The sequence below is a fragment of the Zonotrichia albicollis genome, chromosome 6 (genome assembly GCF_047830755.1).
Source record: "Zonotrichia albicollis isolate bZonAlb1 chromosome 6, bZonAlb1.hap1, whole genome shotgun sequence".
Taxonomy (NCBI): domain Eukaryota; kingdom Metazoa; phylum Chordata; class Aves; order Passeriformes; family Passerellidae; genus Zonotrichia; species Zonotrichia albicollis.
Genome location: NC_133824.1, coordinates 27,168,066 through 27,186,211, shown reverse-complemented (window position 1 = coordinate 27,186,211; position 18,146 = coordinate 27,168,066). Strand labels below are relative to the sequence as shown.

Genomic DNA, 18,146 nt, shown 5'->3' with positions numbered 1-18,146 from the left:
CCACAAAAATAAAACACTGTCTGCAACGCTTGCATCCATTTAAGACTGTAATTTCTTTCTATTAGAGCTGTCAGAAAACCCCATGCAGTAAATGACAAGCCAACTCCGAAGCACTGCACCTAGTAAAAATTTAATATAATAAAACAAATTGAAAACGGCAATATTATTTTGACCATTCACAATTAAAGTGGAAAAATTATAAGGCAGCCATTCATGGAATGATTTTGTGTACAAATGGTTTGGAAAAAAGACATTAAAATTACAGTTCCATACATGGAGAAACATGTAAGGTAAACAGCAATGACCACACAATGTTTTTCCCTGGAAAGCCAAGGCTGCTAAGAGACAGAACAGTATAGAAAAAAAAAATTAAAAGAAGTTTGATGTGAACAGGAATCTGAAATTTGTGGTAAAGAATCCGATATTCATCATAAACTTTCCCACCATACTGCAATCACTCCTCCTTCTTCCACCCTCAATAGAAGTACAATTTCCCTCTCTTTTCCCAAGGGCCAGCACAGAACAGGAAGGGAGCAGCAAGAGCATTTATTCCATTTATTCCAACAGCTCTCTTTTCTGCAATCAGCTGATACCACATGGACACACCTGCTACTGTCAAAACCTCCTTGAAGGCTCTGAACTAGTTCCTGAATAAACACAGTGGTTTTCCTGGGCCTCTTGGGTAAGATTAGCTTTTATATAATCCACCTGGAAATAGTTCTTTGGAGTCAGCAGTGGGTTTCTGTATTTAACACCCAGCCACCTGACAAGCCAAAACAATCAAAAAATCCTGTCTTGGTGTGACAGCTCTGTCATCCTTACTTAATTTAATGTCAGCGCAGCTTCTGCCTCTGTCATTGAGTGCTGAAAAAGAAATATTTCCCTTCTTTATAAGAGGAACAATAAAAGAACAGTAGGGGAAGTACCTGAAGACATGAGGATCAACAGTAACAGCTTTAGTCCAATTCCTATTATCAATTAGGAAATCGTTAACTGAAAAGAAACAGGTGATGAGAAGATCATGGATTTCCTAGAGGGACTTACAGAAGGAAAGTGGGACATGGCTGGCACTTGGTTTAAGCATTTACCCGCTAAACCTACTGCCACCTACCTCACAGAAGAAAACACAGGCAGAGAGGCTATTACAAAGAGAGTGAGAGGAATTTGTTTGCACCAAGGTCTCCAGAGGAGTAGAAAATGATACCAGATGGCCCTGACTACACGCAATGCTTGTATTTACTGTGACAGATGGGGAGATAGGTAGAAAGGGCTATAATAAAATGGACCATTTAATTTAACTCATTAAAATACTCTGCGTCAAGAAAATAATCCTCCATTTGGTACTAAAAATTTGGAAAGGTCTGATAATATAAAATTTAAATTTTCCCTATCAACATAATCAAAAGCTTCTTTAGTCGCTGCAATTTCAAATACAAATTGAAAATAATAATTCAGTGATAACAGGCAGCCAAAACAACATGCTGTTGCTAATTCTAAATGGGTAGAGAAAAAACAAAAGTCACTGAAGTCTTCTGTCACTTAACCAAATGCCAAAATGCACGTTTTTAGAATTTTTGTGCCAAATTTGAGTTGCCAATGTTTCCATTCAAGTTCCTTCACCTGCTGCTGTAACTTGGCCCCTTTACTTCATGAATCATTCAACTGAGTACTACTATTTCTGATTGCTGCCCCAGAAACTGGAAACATGATGTGAGGACAGGAAAATGGAAAGATGACAGGACCTCTCAGCAGTGACACCTGTGATTAATATTCCGGAGGTTGTGTCAGCAGTGAAAATCTGGCTGCCACACCCTCACCAATACACACTGATCCATGTGAGAAGGTCCTATCCACATGCTGCAGCCAGAAACAAATGGCATGGAGCAGGAAGCCTCTGGCAACCACTGCTGTTGTTATACACAAAGTGAGGCTAAAGGGGAATTCGGGCAGGGGGTCAACTCCCAGGGTGGGGATGCAAGTGTCAGGAAGAGGTCAAAGAATAATAACCTACTGCTTCATGAAATGCAAGCACCTAATGTTGTGCTAAGCTATCTCCTGCTCTTGCAAACCCTCCAGCTTTTGGAAATGGTTATGTGGAAAGCTTAAACACAAATAAAAATAGTGAGATATTAAGGAAGAAGGTAATTAGGGGGGAATCAGGAAGAACAGAACTCTGGAGTAAACATCCCTGTGTATTATTTGCATGTGTTAGGAATCCGTCCTGCTGAACTTTTTAAACCAGTAACTTACCAGTTGCATTACATATGTTCTAAAAATCCCAAAACAGACCAAAAAAAATCGAAAAACACACAGAAGAGGATCCCATCCACATAACTAATTTGGCAGTGGCTTTTCAGAACACAATATTGAAGGTCTAATATTAAAAAAAAAAAAAAGTTTGTTTAGGTCTGAAGCACTAATTCTATCTGAAAAGACTGCCTTATGGGAAAATATGACTTCTAATAATTTTGCATTGATCTTCCACAGTAAAATACACAAATGAACAAGCACTCCTGGGAATCAATACTAGGTTCAATCCTGGGATTCATCAGTATTGTTACAGAGCCAACAGACAAAGCCATCACTAGTCCAAGAGACAGGCCATACCCATTACTCCCTGAACTAACAGACAAAAAGGACAATAACAAAAATGTAAAGAAATTATGAGGCACAATGGGCTCTGCAGTTTAAGTAATAAATGGCATGACAAACAGTCACAGTCATTCATATGCAAACAAGAAGCACTTCAGTTAAGAAGATATTTCTTCAAGATTCTTTTTTAAAAAAACAACAAAAAGAAAAAAGAAAAATAGATTTGGCAATGTTATCTTCAAAAAGTGTAGACAAAGTATAGCTTATAAGGGGGCCAGCATTAAAAAGTTTTCCCCTAAAGAAAGAATTTTATGCTGATTCTGTGCATGTCAAACATTCCTGACTTTCCAATGCACATTACAGTATAACATGTTTTACACAAGGGAATTAATGTCTAGTAAGACAAATGTGTGCCTTGAAAACAGAGAGGTCTTTTCCCACTCCTCTCTAGTGAGAGACATCAGCAATTGGCAGAAAGTCCTCCAGGAGGTTCACCAAAACTAATGCTTATCAGTAAGAGGCAAATGAACAATTCCCAAAGGAAAAGCAAAATGTCTAACAGGTCCACTGGGAACCCACCAGACTGGTTTTTGGTGGGTTTGAGTTTTTGTTGTCCAGAACTCCTTTAGAAACACTTTGTATTCTATCTGCAGCATAAATACTTAACTAAACATCTTGTTTTGTTAGCCGTAATACCTTTATTTAATGAAAAACCCACACAGCCCCCCACGGATTTCAGCAGTTCAGGTTTTTGAAAATGAGCTAGTAAAGTTCTCTGGTCCCTCAACAGCTGTCTCCATCAGATTTCTATTCCTCAGAGCCCAGAACAGCTCCATCTCAAAGGGCACTATGGGTATCTCTCTCAAGAAAAGCATTAGGGTATCCCAGTAGCCAAAACATAATTCCTGCTGACTTGACTGACTTGGCAGAAGGCTATCTGCCAAGAAAAAGTCCTTTTTAGAATTTATTAACAATTGAATAAACAATCAAAACACTATTCTCCTTGCTTCTATCCTTTGTCTTAAACAATGGAATACACTGCAAAACTCATTTGCACTTTCTTAACCAGCTGATTTCTTCCTCTAATCCTACACATTGTCCACATAATTTCTTTCCTATCAAGTGACACCTCTGTGACAGCAGCAGTGTTATACAGAGTTCCAGTGCAGCCCATTTCTGCAGTACAATTAGTGACAAGCATCACAAGGGCCAGTAGCATTGCCAGGACAATGTAGAACCGATGGGGGAGAGCCCCCTTCTTCATTAGCGAGACTTCAACCTCCCACAACGCAGCCATCCTTGGGTTTTGCTCTCAGCTGTGAAAGCTGAACTGCAGGATACTTTGGTGATTGCAATTTTGTGAGTTGCTATATTCTTCCCTGCTCACCTTTCTTAAACTTCAAGTTCCATCTTCCCTGAGAATAGGGCCAGAAGTAACAATTAAAATAGCAAATGTCTTCAGAAAAGAAAGTTACAGAGAATTTGTGTCCGGCTGCCAAAGTACATTTTGCTACACTAAAAACTTTCCCAGTATTCCTCATTTTGCAATCAAGATTCCCTCTGAACTCCATAAAGTGGATGGGATGAATGATGGGTAAAAGAATGATAAAGGGAGCAGCAGACATTTACTGCTCATGTCTTATTGAGAACACTGAAATTTGAGCGTTTAGTGATGGTGTCCAATGGACAAAACTAGAGGAATTAGGCACCCTAATACTAGGGCTGCCACCTCCAGACGACTGAGTCCTTTTCCTCCAGTTGATTCAGGTTTGTGGCTATGAGCAATTCCTCCTACTTCTGGGAGAACATGAACTGTGGCAACATAAAGGAAAGTCCCAGCAGAAAACAGCATAGCAACTCCAGTGGCATTGACTTCTGAAAGGGCTTCTTTGCTGCTCTGAAACACAAAGAGCAAAAAAAGTGAGAATAAGCAGAAGTTCTTCAATCAGTAATAAAAATTTTAAAAATCTCCCAGTATCCAAGAACAGTAGGATTCCTATCAAGTCTCTTCTCACAATGACAATGGTTTATTGTGAATTTTTTGTGTCTTGCACCTTACATGTAGTGACTGGCACTCTGAAGTTGTGAAGGAGCAGAAAGACACCCCTCCTGCTAGTTACTTCTCTTTGGACTTATGAAAGAAAAAACCCTTACGAAAGAACCCTCAGAAAAGGAAAGAAGTCAGAGTCTACTGAAGCATCTTGTTGATCGGCTCACAGCCAATGTACCAAACAGGTTTTGAAAAAAAATAAAATTCATATTGCAAAGTCACAAATTTTAGGGAGGACGCTCACTTTTTTCCTCCCTTTTTCTGAACAAGGGGTTCAAATAAGACATCAACCTTTAAATATCTTCTCCACTGCTCTTCAGAATGAAGTCCCAGAACATCACTCATGAAATATTTCATTTGTATGTAGATACCCAAAACATTTCCAGCATTTCCATACAAACTTCATGAAGAAATGCATCTTTTGCATCAAAACTGAGCACCTCTTCACCTTCATAATAGATTAAGATATACTACACATCAGTAAATGCAATGAAATGCAAACCCATTCATATCAGATTCAAATGCTTCTTCAATGCTTTCCTACTCAAGTGTAATCTTAGTACTTGTGTTTACTCTCAGGTCATTTTTCCAGAGAGAAATATACATCACCTGGAACTACAAAACCATTGTGACAGCCCTGATGCCTTATCAATTCTCTGTTCTTTCTGAAGGGCAAAATGTAAACCCCACCCTTGATGAGGACACTTCAAAACAGTGTTCAAAGAGAATTCTCTTTTCTATTTACAGACCAAACCCTTTTTTCTGCTGTCTTTTGTACTATAATGTCAAATATAAATCCTATCCAGCAAGTAAAGGATTAGCCCAGATGATTTATTTAATCTTTCCTCTCGTGCCTTGAGTTTCATGAGATCACACTATATCCTTTACAACATGCCACCACAGCATGTCACCAGCAGGACACACCACAGCTGAGAAACACAGGAGCATCGCAGGACATGCTATGAGAAGCAGAAACAGTTCATTGTTTCTGCTTCTCATAGCAGAATATCCCAGTGTTACATAGCAGTGTATCCCAGTGTTCTGAGATGATAAACTCATGTGCAGTGTCCCATTTCACAGACCATTTGTTGTACAGAGCCAAGACACAGCGATGCTTTATGGAGTAAGGCAAAAAGACTGTTCTAGCTGAGGACTCAGCTTCTGACACAGACTTTGAAAATAGAGGACCACTTCTGGAATGGTGGGGGACGCTAGAGGAGATTATTTCCTACCTACATATTAAAAGAAGAATACATGCAACAAGGCTGAAAATTACTTATTTAAATAGGCATCACATAAAACCTGCCATTTGAATAAACTGTTCTCAGTAGGGAGCAGCAAGAAGGATAAATAGAAATCATACGTTAAAAAAAAACCAAACCTATACCAAACTCTATAAAGGAGTTATGTCATTGATTCTGATGTGAAATGTATAGATTATTATTTGTTTTGTGCATTCATACTGCTACCTTTTCATCAGCTTTTCTTAAATCTTATTCTGCTGAATATCTCAAGCAGTTTGGAATTGTGTAATATGAAACTCATATCACAGTCCTTTCCTCAGACTTCACCACTGAGGTAGATTTTGGGCAGAACAAAACCATGGACCTACCTTGCTTAGTCCTAAGTATGTCACCATTGACATAACAGGTGCTGCTAAGGCAAAGACCAGCAAGTGTTTTCTGATCCGATTCCGTTCTAGCCCAGCGTGCATCAGGAAGGAAACCAGGCCAAAGGCAGCTGGTGCCTGCAAAACACAACACTCACTGCTAGTACAATACCTCCCACAGCCCCTGAAAAATGACAAAAGGTTGCAATACAACTTACTACATTGAAATGGACTGAACTGGAAGACATTCAGGGCGGGCACTCCATACTGCAGCTAACCCAAATTAGGAGCATTCTGCAGACTGCCCCACCTTAATAACCAAACCTAATGGAAACTCATGTTCTGGCTATCAGAAAACATGTACTTGTGTAGTCATTACAAATACTAAAATATTCATTCTGACTATAGTAATTGCTATAATTCCTAAGACTCCATCAATTTGGGTAATTTCCTTTTTCATCCTGTTACTATCACACATCCTTAGATATACAGTTTTTTCATCTGCAGTAGGAAAATTCTACAATTAACATGGGGAAGGAAACAATTGCCCAAAGACAAGTAAGAGTCAACCTGCATGTTAACAGACTTGAGTTCTTTTGATTAGTTCATTCCTGTTCTCATCAGGAAGCAAACAAACACTTCCTTCTCCCTCTGCTGGCATCCAGTTTCTTATCCAAAAGGCAAAGATGTCCCACTACTCACAGAATTTACTACACTTTTGCTTGTATAAAAACAATAGCAATCCACCCTGACATTTCTGAGGTAAGACGTAAGATAAAAATACCTTAAGCATTTTTATACAGAGAATCTTTTTTTTTAACATAGAAGGAAATCATGAGTGAAAAAAAGATGAGAAAGACAAAACAATCAGACAGGATCAAAAGAATAGAAAAAAGACACCAGAGAAGAAGTAAGTTTCTCTTCTATTACCAAATATTCACAGGAGAAATTTTCCTCCTCTAAAATTTCCACAAGTCATTTAAGAACATTAAGAATAACAGAAGCAAGTTCCACCTGGCAATAGCCATAAATTAAGCTCCAAGATGAGACTGTGAGACTTGCCACCCTCAAAGTTATGCAAACCACAATTACTTGTATGAACACTGAAGAAAAGACATGCATTTTCTAACATTTTGAACATGTAATTATGTATGATTTCTGATTTGAATTTATGACTAATCACTATCATTCATGCATGTGCTACCACAAGGCAAATTTCATCTGCACAGGTATGTTTAGAGCCTACAGAGCCAACAGGTTCACATTCACACAAGTATTCAGTAAAGATCTCTCCATCTTCAAGAGCCACTGTTTGCTTGTTACCATCAGCAAAATTTTTTTTTGTTTTCCTACAAAAATGGTATATGAGTGAAGTTGAAGCTACTACAACAGAGGTAAGCAGAAGTTAATTGCTCTAATTTAGTACTCTGATATTCAGTGGTTTCAAAAGACTAATCCTTCAAACAATAATCTTCTCCAAGACTGTTGTACCAAGCATGAAACTGCTTTTTCTCCCAATGCACTAGCATCTCCTTCTGTCTCTCACCCTTTAGAATTTCTTGGAATATGTCTCTTAGAGCCATAATAACCTTGGGTTTTTTTGTTTGTTAAATAAACACTACCACACCAGCTTCAGAAGAAGTCAGTGTGAAGCTGACACATTTTTTCATGAGCTACTCTTCCCTCTCTACCTCTGGAAGACTTTTCCCAACCTCTGCTATCAAGGCAGGCAGTAGGCAGTCAGAATTCTCTCACTTGCACCCCACTCAGACTTAGCTTTAATCATGTGCTCTTCTCTCATAGCTCATACCCTTGCTTTGTGGTCCTTGACACTGTACTAACCTCTCCATTTCAATGGCATTAAACATTTCTGTATTACATCACTAATGAAACTGTAGATCTTTAGCAATTCTTGTGAGTGTTAACAGTCTTTTGAAGAACAAGTAAGATTTTTTTGATGATGACTCACCTTGTGCAACATAATCGCAACAAACACTATCAACTGGACACTAGTCTGAGAAGTAGAAGCTGCTGCACCCAATGCAACACCATCAGCTGAAAAAGGAGTGCAGATTCATAGATTATTCTTCTGCATGAACCTCCCCACCCCCTCAAAGGCTGAGAGTAGAAAACACGTTGATTTAAGAAGCTCTACTACTGAAAATTGCCATTAACAATAGCAGCCCAACAGAGGATTCACTTGCCTTTGTTTGTTAAGCATAACACTTCAGAACATCAGAAAAGCCTCAACAAGAGCTGTCTCATATTTCCCAAGACCCTAAAAACCACAATGGGAATCTACTCCGTATTGACACATTCCTTCAAACTAGAACAAGTAACAAGTTTAGTTGTTTTAGTCTTCTATACTAGAAGAGATTTCCTCTCTAATTAAAAAATCTGTTTTAGACACTAAGCATTGCAAGACTTTTAGTTATTACCCTTGAAATCATTTTTCAAATATAAATACTATTATAAATATTTTTTATCACTTACAATAATTACACTGTCTAAATTAAATAAAAAATGCAGATTATACTACTCGTTAATATATACACACTTTGTTTGGTGAAGTATCTTTTTGATCAACATCTTCTGACTTATCTAGACAACAACTTTCAACAGGACATGAAAGAACACCACATTTATACTACACATATATAGTGAAAAATCACAATGTGATCATGGCTTGACTGTAACACACAACTAACAGTCAGTCCTTGCAAGTCAGCCGAAATGTGTTTCAGTCAAGTCTTTGTGCTCCACCTTATAACGTCCTTTTTTTTCCCTACAAGATACTATTGTTTTAAATTAGTATTTTTTTAAAAAACCCATCAACCAACAAACATGCATGTTTCATGCAACTTATCAAATCTGCTAGCACATATTGAAACTTAGCAGCTAAAGGAGTCAGCAAAGGAATTGAAGAGGCAGAGAGTGAGCATCCCATAACCTTTCATATGGGAAAAACAAAAGAGTAAAGTAAAGAGTAAAAGAGAAAATTCTGTACCCAAATAAAACTCCATGAACCATCGGAGCTCCCAGTTAATTCTGGGAAAGATCCTTAGTTCTCCCTGCCCTTATTTTTTTTTCTTTCTTTTATAAAAAGCCACGTCCAAAACCAAAACCCAAATGTCTCCATCCCACCTAAAGATGACCCACACAGCAATGCATATACTTGTCAAGGACTAATAACAGGTCCCACATTACCTGCAGCATGGACTACTAGTCCCAGTGTTGTGGTGATTTTGGAGTTGCCTGATCTTGCAGCTTCTGGATCTGAAACAATCATAAGAACAGTTATGAGAAAGAGGTCAAATGAATAAACTATGCCAGAAAAAATATTTTAAGTATCACTGTACATATCTCCCCCAGCTGCTTGGCAGTTGTATTTAAGACTACAGCTTCTGTATTTCTGCATTAGATTTACTGCAAAATAGTTTGACACTTAACACCTTCACATCACCTGAAGTTTGCCAACAAACAGGTGACAGACTCACGGACAATTCTTTGCAATTTGCAGGAGCTCTCTCACAGGCAGAAGCAGATGTTTTTCTTAACCTCCTCAAATGAAATGTTAAAGGTCTGCGCCACCAAGAAAAAGAAAAGCTATTTTTGGATCCCAAGAATTCAGAGCTGCTTCAAGAGTCAGGATGATATTTCTCCACACAGCTCAAGGTTTGTAGTTTCCTTCAGGTGGGTCAGTTTTTGTTGCAGTGATTATTCCCTGGCAGTTCCTAGTAAACAATAAAGACTACTTGCCACAGCACCAGTTGCAATGATTTCCCTTTGATGTTATATATCACAAAGGAGAAATGCAGCCAGAGCTGTTTAAGATCCACTGTTTTGACCAAAATTGCCTGACATTTGCAGGTTAGCTCATTACACAGCACAACAGGGCAACATCAATATCCACTACTACACAATCAGTGGTGAAACCATTACAAAGAATCACTGCAGGGTGGGTAAGCCCTACAAAGTGTAGAAACATCTTATTATTCAACTGTTTAATTTCAGACAGTTTGAGCAGCCATGTCTGAATTATCCCAGTGTTCTGTAAAACAGCTGTAAGCACACCCACTGTAACTCTGCAGTGATGCCAAAGAAATTCCAGTCCTTGTCTTTCCTCCTGCCTTGCCCATTACCCCCAAGTCTCTCTTCATTCCCAGGCACACATGCAGCTTCCCAATGAGTCAGATCTAAACTAATGCATCCAATGCATCCTCCTTTGGTCAGCTTTATCTTCTGAATGAAGGGGAAGCCATCTGCGTAATTAATTCCACAAGCTGCACTTGCATGATGGCAATGGTACACTCATTTCAACAGGAGGAGATATTCATAAAAAACGTTTCCTTTACAATTGTTTTGGACTGATTTGATTTTTTTGATTACTAACACAAAGAATCACATTTGACTTCATACCTTCCTTCTGGCCTACTGAATTTTTCTAGTTTAGACAAAGTAACACCTAATCACTTGATAGGTAATAAACTACAAGACATTGATTGGTTCAAGAAAAAAGTGTTTTTCTTCTGTAGCTTTAAAAACATTATAAAAACACTGCTACATCTCCTGTGACAGGTAGAGGCTAGATAAAACATCACTTATAATTCTGTTTTGTAGTGTGTATCTCTAACACAGATCACAGTCTTGTCCTGCTACTTGCTATGATCAGAGACACAGAAAGGGGTTATACCCCATACAAACCAAGAATCCTTTTGGAAGTTGCTCACCTGCATCTCCCTGACATCCTCATTGCCAGTGTTTCTTTAGAACAGATCTGAAAATCAGCTACTAATAGCAGTGGCTCCACTTACACTTCTTCAGGAGTACACAAGTGACATAGCCCCTGCACTGGCCTTTCACCCCACAAAAACAGGCTGCACTGTGAACTGATGAAATCCAGCCAAAACATATCCCCCTGCCTTTGTATGTGTTTTACTTTTCCTTTAAGATCAATTCCTTATTTTTTCAGGGCCAAATTCCAGCATCAGAGGATGTTGTGTGGGAGAAAATGAGCAGCCAAAGGCAATAAAGTACCTTTTCAAATGACAGAACACCTTTGGTGCATTTCAAGCTACACTCTGCGCATAAAGTCACAGGCAGGAAACAATGGCAACTGTAGGCTGACAAATCTTTACATAAAACAAGAAGTATTTTAAAGTACGTGAGGCTTTAGACTTGTGTGGGAGGTCCAGCTATGCAGCTCAAATACCAGAGCTTACATCTAATCATTCCTGCCATCTTGCTTAAGATAACTTGCTTGTTATCTTTGCAAATTTTACCAACATACAAGACAATTAAGTAGGAAAAACAAACAAATATAAGACTAACTGAAGTTTTTTGAAAAGCCAAAGAAATCCCCCAAAAACCAGACAGTAATTCAAGTGTCAAGTCACCCTCCACCCCTACACCACATGTACTCATACATGTTATTGAGGCAAGCTCTCAAATTATGGTGAATTTTGAGATAGATTTCCAGCATAAACATTTCACATGGACCTTGGTATATGGCTTATGTTTTTAAAGTACCTACTGAAACTCTGGACATGACTGGACAAGTTACACCCTGGTAGCACTACAAGAAATAAATTTCAACTTGTTAATTAAGACTAATTAGCAAGTCTAACTGAAGTGAGCCTTTACTTACCATCTGCAGAGTGCACATGAGAGCTGCCTATCTGATCCACCAGGAGCATGAAGACAAAGCCGAGGACAAGGGACACCCCAATGTAGGCGTGCAGCCGGGAATGGTCGTGGCCGTGCTCGTGCGCCGCCGGGATGTTCGCTGCCTTCTCGGACTCCAGCACGTGCTGCATCTCGCTCGCTGCGTGGTGCTTCCCTGCCACAGCAACAAACACATCAGCACTCCAAACACCACACAGGCACCTTCCTCTTCTGCCAAAAGCCTTCCTCACACTTTCCTGGACAATACACACAAGTCCTTGCTTATGCTCTTTTTTTAGACAATGTTCTTAGCAAAGCCTGGTTGGTTTCTCCTCATACATCTTCAGCATGGAAAAGCAAAGAAAGCATTAATATGTTATAAGCCAGGTTGCATTTTAAATACAAATTAATTCACAAAAATTGCTGTATAATTCCTGTTTTAACTGAAGTTGCCTGTTTTGTCAATATTCAGAGATTCCATCAAGCAGTTACTTCATTACCTTCATTTGAGTGAGAAAATAAAATAGGCTCCATCCACTAAAAGATTTAATACCATCTTTAGGAAGATTAACTGATGCTGAGATGCAAACAAGCTAGTATTGATACACCCCATTGATACAGACTACAACAATGGTTAAGTCAAGCACACTGACCTACAAATGTCAGTACCGTCCCAGAAACCCAAAGTCCAAGCCCTGGGATGAATGATGTGTGGTTTCCTTTCCCTACACCAGCTATTAAAGCTTGTCCATGGTTTTTTCATTTTTGGAAGGTCTTTTGGATGGCAACTACTCTTCAGAAGCTTTAAAAACTTATAGCAAAAACTTGACTTACTCTATCAAGTCACTGTCTTGCTGGAATATCCATACTTCCTCTTGGATGAGACAAGGGTATGTTCATCCCACTATACAAAATGCCACAATGCCATTGCTACAGTCAAAGCACATCAGAATAAGCTTGGTAGCAAAGATTTCACACAGATCTTTGCTGAACAATATTCATCAATAAAATTACTTTAGACCACACAAGACTTTTGCCATCTATAGTATGAAGTTGACTTTGCTTCAGATCATTTCAAGCCATAAAACTGTATAAATCAGGACAATCTTTCTGACAGGGATTAAACAGTTTCAGCAGTTAAAACAAAGGACTGAATTCAGCAAAGAAATTTTATTTGCTGGTAGCACCCAAACCAAGGTTTCACTACACAGGTTTATAATCAAAGAATAATCCAAGTCATGATATGTTATTTTTTCTCAGCCTACAAGGTTGAAAATCAGAAGTTATTTATTTCACAGCCTGTTTGCCCACAGGGAAATACAGAAGTAATAGTAAATTACTTCCATATCAATGGAAAACACTAAAATGCTCACTATCAAGCAACCAATCAGAATTAAGCTACACCTGGAAAGAGGGAAAACAAAGATTTCTCTTTTTGTTTTTCCACTTATATTCATATATCTCAAAGTTTCCCCTAGTTGCATCTTTCTAGGTTTAATTATGCAAATGGGTGAACTTGGGAAAAAAACCCCAGAAAGCTGTTCTCATAGTCTTAAGTTTAATTTTGAATATCCTACTTTACCAGGAAACATATTAGAAATAATTTTTGTAGTTAAATCTGTCATACCCATTAGTTCTGACCCTTTGCAATATAAAAAAAAAATTCAGACAGACTGTTGTTAGACACAATACTGTGAGTTAGACATGGAGTCTGAAGCCATTCACAAACTCTTTTTCCCCTAGGTAAATACCGCTATTACTACTGCAGTACTGTGAAGTGCCTTTTTGCCATACACCAAACAAAGGCACAGCCCATGCAGCTCTACACAGCAAGCTGTGAGTCAGACATGAACAGTATGCCCCATCTGGGCAAAAAGTGTTAAATCCCACCAATGGTCACAGCAATTCTACTCACTGCTGGCTGTGCCATTGCAAGAGAAAATCAGTCAGCTCAGAATTAAAATGGAATGGAGGGCAAACCCACTACAGCTCATTAGAGACATCTGACATCAGAGTGCACAAATTATAGTATAGTATAAAGGCATAATCAGAGCTTCTTTCACTTCTTGATAAAGGATGATTTTATATATTATCTCCTATTTATTCTAAATCTAAGCAGAACAACATAAATTTAGTGGAAGCTAAAACAGTATACATTAAAGCATGTTGCTAAAATGAAATTTAGAAGTTTAGAAACACAAAACCCAGTTTTAGTTTAGAAGTTTAGAAACCCACAAAACTACAGGAAAAGCAAAGAACTACAGGTGCCTCTCAATCCCAAATTAGCAACAGCAGCACACCAGATGTTTGCAAGGTTCTCTACAGCATCAACTTTATAGTGCTTTCCCCTGCAATCAGGAAGCCATTGCCATTTACCTTCAAAGTTTTGATTCTGAGTGTACTGAAAAAATCTCCTACGTGCAATGGTCACCTCATAGCCCAAGTCTGCAAGCAAAACCAAAATTTCAAGTGCACTTCCAACAGAGGTGATGAGCCCTGGCTGTTTGAAACAATGTCAGAATCTCAAATTGAGGTCTGTTAAGGCTTTTGGCTGTAAGACATGCTCCACACAAACATCCCTGCAAGACAATCTCTGCTCACTTGAGCTCTTCATTAGAGATGATGAGGTGGTTACAACAGTGACAACAGACTGGATGCTTGAACACAGAGACTTAGATATACTTGTAATGTATATCACTACCCAAGAAGAAATGCCTGCTACTCTGTAAATCAGCCATAACCATATGGCTATATAACCATAATATATAACCATAATTTTCAGCTAAGTATATTAATTCCAAGATGCTTTTCAGCTTCAGAGGAAATTCTTATTAGGGCAGGGATTTGTAAAACACCTCCTGCAATTGCTTTAATGAGAAGCAGTCTAAACTACAAAGAGAAAGCAGCCAATACTCCACAATTTCGTTCTCTGCCAAAGGCACCCTTACACCTCCTTTGAAGCTCCAGGGGAAGTGAAACTCTCCCTAGAATAAGAAACACTACACATGACCTATCATAAAAGGCTGTTATTCCAGGAACAGTACAGTATCCAGAGCCAGAAATGATTGGATAACTCAGTAAGAGTCATCAGTCTGCATGACCATATCCCTCAATGTGCAATATCATGCCTATAGTGGTTTTGCATTTCTAGGCCTGTTTTGGGTCATGCTGCTGTGAAGTTCTTCCATCAATCTCTTCTTAAAAACTCCAAAAAGAAGCCTCAGGATATCATAACACACCACAATCTAAATTATCTTGAATGAGGCCATCTGGGTTTGATTCTTACCCTCCAAAATGTCTTCATAAAGTGCATGTACTCCTTCTGGCACAATGACAGCCAAGGCAGTTCCACACAGGAGCCCAGCACCCAGAACAGTCACCAACTTCAATCTCTCCTGCAATTAAGTACAAAACAAGTATCATCTTTAAGAATGAAAATACTTTCTTTACTCTCCCTTATTAACAGATGTTGGGGAAAGGGGTTACTTGTTACACAAATATTGAGAATTTGCAATTAAACCTTAACGACTATATATAAACATTATGTTTTTATAGTAAAGAATAATGATTTTATTCATATTTTTGGAATAATTTCTATAACAAAAATAAAAACTTCACATAGTTTTTTAGTACTTGCTACGATTAGAGTTATCTTCCTAGTTGTATTCTAGTTTGGGACAAAAAGCTTAGATGCATCTTTCTCCCAAACTAATTACATTCTGTTTCACCAATAAACTCATCAACTCACTTCCTCCTGACTATGCTGGCAGGGTAAAGTCAAAGCCAGGTACTAAAATCCAATTACACAAACATGTAATAGGGCAGTTAGCAGAGGCCATGACTCAGTTTCTGTAGGAACCCCTATCATGTAACACGTAGCAACCAGGGGAGTTTAGATCCCCTGACAACTGTGCAGCACACCCTCAGTGGCAGAACCACCATCACCTCCATGCTCAATGAGAGGTCTGAGCACCACCAAAACACTCATGTTAACTCCTGAGGGACAGAGAGCAGCATTGGAACAGCAGGAAAGCACTTGTTGCTTATCCTTGTTGTGCCACCCATTCTCCTTCATGCACTGCAGCCACACAAAGTGCTCAGTCCCACTGCAGGATGCTCTGGGAGATGCACGAGCAGCTTCCTGAAAGCCAACCAAACGTGACCATATGGGAACAGCTGCAGCATTACTGGGGACAACTCCAACAGTAAAATGCAAGAGATGAAAACAAGTGTAAAGCTCCCACAAACATGCACTGTAAACTTGCACATACAATAATTACACTTGGGAAATTGTCATACAGTGGCAATCTACACGAGCAGATAAATTTTCAACATCTGCTGTTCATAAAGTAATTTTGCAAAAATATAGTAACATACAAGGAAAAACCATTATTTTTATCTGCAATACTACAGTATTTTTTGCATACACACATAAACACAGAGGAAAGTGTCAGAAGTAATACTGATTTATTACAGCTGCAAATATATAGTATAGCTTGCCTTCACTTGGACACCTGTGAATTTTAAACATCCATTAAAAGAACAAGTTACCATTTCAAGGCAAGTCTCCATCTCCTTTTCAGTACAAAATAGCTAGGTGTAGGGAAGACAGAAATTTAATAAGAACAGCCTACATACAGAGGCAAAAGGAATACACCTTTATATGAGAAATCAAACCATTTCTGCTAAATACATTGGCATGTTAAAAAACAAGAACACCACAGTAAGCAGGGCTGAAACTCCATGCAGCCCTCTGACTTGATGGAGGACAAAGGCACATTTCTCCTCCAGCACCTTGCTTCCTAAAAGTGCTTGCTTTCCAAGAGAAATGGGAACCCCTTATAAGAGTGCTCTTACCACCACAACTAAACTCTCACTATACCATGCCTCTATAAAATAACCATCATTCAGAAAGAGCAAAACCCCTTGGGTATCAGAGGATATTAGGAAACCTACAGACACTGTGACAACTGCCACCACCCCAACAACTATTTCCTAGAAGTACACAAAGATGTTTAATCAGGAACTCCTGTACTGTTTGGAAACTTACCCAAGCTATGAAACCCTCCCTCTCCTTTAACAGTACCTTATTTACCCTAGATATTTTTCTGAAAAAATGCCTTGAGCTACACAGGGCAGTAACTTGAAGTTCTACAGTCATCAAAGAGCTAAGGTTTAATTTTCAACAGTGCAAGCTGTGAGGAAAATTGGGAATCACAGTTTTTCCAAGAATGTTCTTTGAATTGTTTTTAAGAGCCTTAATTTGAGTAGCCCACAGGCACAAAAGAGATAACCACTGACTTCAGCCATTTCTTACACAAGCTTCTAAGAATAGCCATGCTTACTCGTGTCCTTACACTACGCGCTGATACTTCGCTTCACCTGTTGCAGACTCCACCCAAATCTGACGAGTTTAAATGACCACTGTGAAACAAGCATAATTTTACACAGCAGCTTTGAATGAAAATTAACATTGCACTCATAACTTTTAAAGATAAAGCTTCATCCTTAACAGCGTTGCCATATTACAAGGGGACAGCACCAACTCCCACTGGGAGACCTCTCTGGCTCCTCCTTTAGCAACCAACGAGGAGTCTGGCGGAGTTGTCTTACCTCAGAAAAATTAACTGCCAAGGGTATAATTCCTGCCACATAGCAGGCAACCAGCATGGCCAGGGACAGCAGGCAGATGGAGGGGAAGTCATCCATTTCGCCGCTTTCTGTCCGCTCCCTTGAAGTGAAATCCAACAGCAGGTTTTCCACCTCTCCGCAGCGCACGCCTTAACCCGTGCAGACACGGAGCTCCCAGGAGAGGCTTTCGGCCATGTCTCTCTCTCCCGGCGGCAGCGGCCGGCTCGGCCCCCAGCCAGGGGTGCGCGGCCAGGGGGCGGGAGCGGCTCGGCCACGGGCAGGCGGGCCCGGCCTTCACCTGAGGCGGGGGAACTTTCGCCCGCACCGTGCTGCTCCCAGGGGAGGCGGGAGGGAGGGCTGGGGGACGGCGAGCACGCAGGTGGCTCCTCACGGCGGGGCAGCGTCGGGCGGGGCCGAGGGACCGTGCGAACCGGCACTGCCAGCCGTGCCCACGGCCGCTGCCCCGGCGGCCAAGTGGCACTCGGCGCTTCCCCTTCCGGGACGGGCCGCGCCCGCCCCGCCCCGCGCGCTGCCCGACTCCAAGATGGCGGGCGGCGCCTCGGCCCGCGATGGGCCACGAGCGGCTCCCTCACCAAAGAT

The 18,146-nt window shown here is 39.9% G+C and overlaps 1 protein-coding gene across 1 annotated transcript; it reads right to left on the bottom strand.

The window, feature by feature from the left end:
* Nucleotides 1-111: 111 nt before the first annotated feature.
* Nucleotides 112-18,068, bottom strand: SLC39A9 (solute carrier family 39 member 9). Its single transcript, XM_005479939.4, has 7 exons — nucleotides 17,529-18,068; nucleotides 15,202-15,310; nucleotides 11,899-12,090; nucleotides 9,459-9,527; nucleotides 8,221-8,306; nucleotides 6,255-6,389; nucleotides 112-4,489 (listed from the first exon to the last, which is right to left on the bottom strand). Exons 1-7 carry the CDS (start codon nucleotides 17,622-17,624, stop codon nucleotides 4,259-4,261), a joined length of 918 nt encoding a protein of 305 aa, XP_005479996.1. The 5' UTR covers nucleotides 17,625-18,068; the 3' UTR covers nucleotides 112-4,258.
* Nucleotides 18,069-18,146: the final 78 nt, after the last annotated feature.